Here is a 6,455-nt window from a genome sequence, read left to right as displayed (position 1 = left end):
ACCACCACCACCACCACCACCTCCACCCCACCACCACCCCCGTTCTGTTGATGTGTTGGGCTGAGGTAGGATCAAATGAGCACTAGGAAAGTAGGGCCTGAGCCAGGAAGGAAACCGTGTCTGTCTGTGCCTGTTCCAGTCAGCGCAGCCTCTGAGGAAGGTCAGGGAACCCGCACCAACTGACTGCAGGCTCCTGGACCAGAGATTTAGGCTGTTTCCAGACTCGGTATGGCTGATGTGAAAAAGTTGAAGAGTTTCCCAAGCCAGGTGCTGCCTGCCCCCTGGGGTGATCTTAACTGCTCTGAAGATCAAATAAGTATAGAAGCACTGAAGTAAGGAATTTGCAGTAAAAAAGAAAAATGAAAAATGGAAGTCATAAGAGAGATGAGAATTACTGGATTCAGTATGAAGAATGGTAAATGTCAAAGCATTTGATAATTTTTCTGCTAACAGACAGGTGAAGATGAAAGTTTCCATAATTCTTCTCTTTGTTTTTTTCCCTTGCTGTTGTCACAAGATGTAGGAGCATGAGAATTTTCATTTCAGTATTACATTGTAACACAAAGCAAGACAGAAATAAAGATTTCCCTTAAATGTCAGCATGAACACAATAGTAGGTTTTGTTACCTGTAGAAGATATTGAAGTACCATTCTCTAAGCTGTTTTATATAGGAAAAGCTTTAAACGCAGTCATTAAGTTATTCACTGAAAGTTCATATCCACAACATTAAACGTGCACCTGTTCTGTGTAAAGTGCTCCACTAGGTAATATTTATAAAATTACTTAGCTATTCAGTCGTGAAAATAAATCATGATCCACATACCCTAGAAGGTCCATTAAAAGTCAGCAAGATGCCCATGAAAACGTTTTGTTTGAATTTCACACACCTCAAAATGGAGAGGAGTACTAAAAGCATTTATTTTAAGTCTCTATGTGTATCCTCTTAAACTGTTAATATGTAAAAGAGAGGTTGTAACCATAAGTAGATGTTGAATATCTTTGTCCATCACCTATTTGAAGTTTGATAGTCCAAGTGGAATTTTGATTGGCCTGTAAAGTCTCTATGTGTATCCTCTTAAACTGTTAATATGTAAAAGAGAGGTTGTAACCATAAGTAGATGTTGAATATCTTTGTCCATCACCTATTTGAAGTTTGATAGTCCAAGTGGAATTTTGATTGGCCTGTAAAAAATACGAGGTATTAGCCAAATGGCTCTAAAAACAAAGAAATAGAAGTTTAATCAAACTAGTGCAATGTTTAGATTCAGTTTTCCCTTCCTTTGGATACCATATATGTCTCCAGTTTCCAGGCATACAGTTATTACTGTAAATTCTCTCTAAAGATGTACAATTTTGTTGTATAGGCCATATTTAAAATGCCTCAAGAATTTCTACTCATGTCTATATTCCTCCCTCCCACTACTTTATTTTCATGCCACGTTTACATAAGCCTTACCAATACTTTTTTTTCAGGTACCAGTATTGTGCTATATTCATAGAAAGACCTCCTCACTCATCTGTCTTTCCTGGTATTGTATCAATTATTTTCTCTCAGCAAATGGTGGTGACCTCAGAGGGGGAAGAGATCATCTCCCATCTGACTCCTTCCATCATCACCCTTCATCACAGAACCTGACACAGCTGTCTCCCACCAGCCATGCTCAGATGGAAAGGCATATACAGCCAGTTAGAAGGAATGGAAAAATTAACCCAGAGAGTGTAATACAGAGAAAGCTTTCAAATACATCCTTCAACTTTCACGTTAGTGATTCTTTTCTCTGGCAATACATGCACCGACTGCTCTGTGGGAAGCACCATGTAGCGTTTGCCCTCCAAAGCGAAGGCTCCTGAGGAAAGATGGTCTGAACCACAGATTAACAACAGCAGTCCGGGCCAACCAGTGTCACTCGTTTCCTTTCACCTTTTTGTATTCTATAAATAATGTGTATCTCTTCTAGAAAAATTAGTAAGTATAAGCAAAAGGGAAAGAAGCATATTCAGACATTCAGCAATGTGCATATTACAGGTGACACATTTCCTTCTGATGTTCTACACAGGAGTGCATAACTAACATGCACACATCCTTTTTCTGAATGAAACTGACTCAGACTTTTTTTTTTTTCCATTTAACAAAATACTAGGAGTGGCTATTTGTGCTTTTAGTATGTGTCTATTCTGTAGTGTTCCATTTTGTGATTGTACCATCATTTAAGTAGTCAGCCCGCCCTATCTTTTTTAACTTAAATAGTGAATTTTTACATCGTTTTTCATTTTCGTACAATATATGCTTTCTCATCCCAGTTATAGTCCCCACAAATTCCCACCGAGTCACCTGTGCACCATCACCATGATCCCTTGGTGGTGCTCTTCCCATCCCTGTTTTATTTAAGCCTTTCCCCCTCTCCTTCCTGCAGAATATCTCTGGTTTATAGTTGCCTGTTAATTTTGATGTTTACTTTATTATTCTCTTTTTTTTTTTCTGATTCCTTATTTGGATCCTCTACATTCCTCCTAAGAGAAAAACCATCCGGTATTTTTCTTTTTCTTTCTGGTTTATCTTTTATACATATATATGTTGTGCCAAATGTCTGTTACATTTTTGAAATCAATGCTGGAAGTGGCATTTCCTGATGATAAGTTCTACATATGTTTAAGGTTTTGACATAAGTCATTAAATTACCCTACAGAAAAGATCTGGCAGTTTTAGGCTCTCCCACCCTCCCAAATGTTTGGAGCTGCCCTGATGTGTTTACCTGAATTACCAGCAGCATTTGTGGCCAGCCTCTGGCCTTGTTCCTGGATAGCTTCGGTGATAAGTTTGAGTGGTGTCTGTGGGTGGTCTGTGGGTGGTCCTAGGAGTGGTTGTGGCAGATCCAGTAAGCCCTTGAAGTGTGTCACTTTTGTCTTTCTAGCAAACCTCATCCAGAAGCTCTACCTCAGGCTCAGCACCCAAGAACAGAGTTATGCTCAGAGCTCATTATATTCAGAAAAATAAGGAAGTAAAAATTATAAGTTTTAAAATTTTTGTGAATTTATATTTAGTGAGCTTAATGAGATATGTGACCAGACTATATCCATGGGGGGAGGGGAAGAAAATAAGTGGTGGCCCCTCCCCTCCTAGCCCTGCACCCATGTATACCTTGGGATTTCTGACCGAGCATTGTTACATTTAAGGATGGGTTGCTGAGGTGTAATATGGTAGATGACGCTTCATTCACCATACACTTACCCATATCTAGTATTCTACTCGGAGAATAAACCACACTCACTTGCAAATACCAGGTCTACCATTGCTGTATCCTTAGTAAGTTCCTTACTGAGCTTCACTTGTCTCACTCACTTGCCCCTAGTGGAAAGTAAGTGTTGAAGCTACTAAGGGCAGTGTCCAGCCCTATAGTCAACCCAGCAAACATTTGAATGGATGAATCCAGGCCCTCCAGAGCTTACTTGGGTTTTAATCGCCTTTTGATGGGTTCTCCCCAGTCATTGTATTTTCACAATCTAAAATTGTTTACTTGCAGGTTTGCCACTTACTTTCCAACTCTGAATCAGCACAATGCACAATGCTTAGCAGGAGTGGGTTGCCAGGGCTTAGCGCATTCCAGGTGTGCAGAGGTGGAATATTTATGGGTCCCACTTGTTTGCATTCTTTCTGGTCACCCAGACTTTTGGGCGTGCCCTACAGAACCCTCCTCATTTCCCTCTGTCATTATTTATGGAGCTGTGCTTGGTTCCAGCAATCCTCCGCTACCTGAAGAATGATGGGAAGATCCACTTGGTGGTTTTCAACAACCTGCAACTGGCAGATGGCAGGCGGCATAGGGTCCTCCTGCGATTGACCAATTTGCAGCGTGGAGCTGGCTCTGTAGAACTCTACCTGGACTGCACCCAAGTAGATTCCACTCACAACCTCCCCAGAGCCTTTTCTGGCCTCTCCCAGAATCCTGAATCCATTGAATTGAGGACTTTCCAGAGGAAGGCACAGGTAGGAACCCCTCACCCATCCTCTGAAGCCCAGGCCGGGAACACCAGAGCGTGCCGGGCTCACGGGTGGGCCTAACTCTGCTGCCTACTAGAATTGCCTGTGGCACTTACACAGCTACTGCTAGCAGACCCACCCTCAGACAAGCTGAATCCAAATCTGTGCTGTGATGCCTTTGAAAATACTGATTTTAATGTGAAGCTCAAATTGACAGCCTTCAAATTTACATGATATATGGCAAGTTTCTGGGTAATTATGAAATTGGGGAAGGAATAGCAAAAGTAAAAACAACTGTCTTTGAACAGTATTTTTACTCTTTTATGGTACTTTTTTTTAATGAAAATGAAGAGTGAGTGGAAGCTGCCAGGCACTAAGGACAATATTCTCACAGATTTTATCACAACATCCCTGATGAAAAGGGCCTATTGCCGACTTAGTCCCATGTATAAAAACCCTGTCACTTCTGTCTCCTGCTTATGCTGTCTTGAAGGTGTGTTTTTTTAATTGTATCACTGCACCTACTGTAAAGTTGCCACATACATTTCTCTTAAGAGTTTTGCCCTAGGAAATGCTTTGTTTTCTATAAGTAGTCTTTTTTATCCTTTTCAATAGTTTTAACAATAACCGATTATGTTTCTGAATTTTATTTTACATGAAAGTCAGTGCCAAGTGAGTAATTGTGTTTATCTGTTACAGCCTGTGATATTGTCTTCTCTCTTTCGATTCTTCATTTACATTTCTTTTTTATTACTGCATTATATGTGTTTTAGTGACAAGCTACTCTGAACCTTTGTATAAAGAGACAGAATGTCAACTATAATTTTCATTACAACTAGAAATGCTGTTTTAAATAAAAGTATAAAAACTGAATCTTATATTAGAATTTTGTGCTAGGGAAATGGTGTGTATTTTGTTTGAAAATAGTGTCTGTAGAACTCTTTAAAGAAAGTAGTAATTTTTTAAAAAAGCTAAAATTCAAGGATTTCTTCTTTTGTTTGGTTGTATAGATATTCACTGTATTCTAATCAATGTATAGAAATTCATTGTAGATTTATAGAAAAAATAACTAATAAATAAATACACTAAACTACCAACTTTCCCCAAGTAATAGAATACAGACATTGTCACTGACTGAAATGAATGTTCAGCAGCAGATAAGTCAGTCTCTAGAAGCCAGGCATCAGCCATGACAGCAACACTATACTCACTGGAATGTTCTCAAAAATTTATTCCTAAACTGTCGGCAAGGGCCAGAGTGCAGCCTGTCTGTCAGCCAGTCACACTGTGGGTGTTGGGGATACTGTGGTGGGCAAAACATTGTGGCCTGCACCCCCAGAGCTGATATTCTGAGGTTCAACACAGTAGCTATTAAATAGCACATGTTGCATATGTCTCAACTCAATTTAAAAAAGTATTCCTCTGCAAACCCTTAGAATGCTCAGTCCTTAAGGTGATAACGTTACAGTGGCAGTTTACAACCTCTGTCCTATGTAGCTATAGTAAATACTAGTAAGAGTTATAAAGGGGTGAAGAAATCAACTTTGTGACTAACAGTAATGTGAAATTATATTGCCAGCTATCTCATAATCAATAGGATATACTCTTTATTCCTTCTCATCACCCAAGGAAATCAGGCTTTGTTAAAAACAATACTGTTTAAAATTGGGATCAATATTTTATTATTATCTTAATTCCATAAACAATTCTTAAGCGTCTCCTGCCACAAAAGAATTGGTTTACTATGAGGGAAAACAGTCTTTCCTCACCTCAGGCCACCAAGTTAGATGCCAGCATTTTCCTAGGCTACTGGCTACTTCTAGGTTTGCTTCAGTCGAAAGGAATGACACTTGCCAGCTTTAGGAAAAAATGCAAACCCACAAAATTATGTAAGATGGCAGGACCCAAGTGTGCTGGGCTACTCTGTTGTGAAGACTGTGAGCATGTGAGTGCACTGGCTTTTGAGCAGTGTCAGCTATGTATGGCCTAAGTGTGGTTCTTTTCCAGGACTTCTTGGAAGAGCTGAAGCTGGTGGTGAGAGGCTCGCTGTTCCAAGTGGCCAGCCTGCAGGACTGCTTTTTGCAGCAGAGTGAGCCACTGGCCGCCACAAGCACAGGTGTGGACTCTAGGGCAGTTTGCATGCTTTCTCAGCTCGGGCACAAATCCCTGGCCTGCAAAGGGCTGTGCCCAGCACAGAAAGGTGGGCTGTCAGCAGAGCCTCCATGCAGGAAAATCTGTGGCACCAGGCTCCAATTCCAGTGCACGGGAATATCTTCACTGTGCTTTTGTTTTTCCTAAGGGATGTAAAATATTTTATGCATTTATTTTTACAACTCTAGTGATAAGCCAGTGGCATCACTAGAATTTTTCAGGTGAACTTGATGAGTGATCCCAAGTTAAATTCCTCTATCGTAGGTTTTTGAATCATCTTATGATGATTCTCTGGGAAATCATTTGTTTTTGAATCACTGTAAA

At 40.2% G+C, this 6,455-nt stretch overlaps 1 protein-coding gene across 1 annotated transcript in view; it reads left to right on the top strand.

Moving 5' to 3' along the window:
• THBS4 (thrombospondin 4) overlaps nucleotides 1–6,455 on the top strand; it is a 41,522-nt gene that overhangs the window by 12,610 nt on the left and 22,457 nt on the right. Inside the window, exons 3-4 of the mRNA XM_004678174.2 lie at nucleotides 3,739–3,986; nucleotides 5,988–6,096. Of these exons, the coding sequence (XP_004678231.1) occupies nucleotides 3,739–3,986; nucleotides 5,988–6,096 (357 nt within the window). The remainder of the gene's footprint in view (nucleotides 1–3,738; nucleotides 3,987–5,987; nucleotides 6,097–6,455) is intronic.

Source organism: Condylura cristata, unplaced genomic scaffold, assembly GCF_000260355.1.
Source record: "Condylura cristata isolate star-nosed mole 26May11 unplaced genomic scaffold, ConCri1.0 scaffold00007, whole genome shotgun sequence".
NCBI classification, from domain to species: Eukaryota; Metazoa; Chordata; class Mammalia; order Eulipotyphla; family Talpidae; genus Condylura; species Condylura cristata.
The sequence above is the reverse complement of the archived record's forward strand: the minus strand, read 5'-3'. Positions and strand labels throughout refer to the sequence as shown.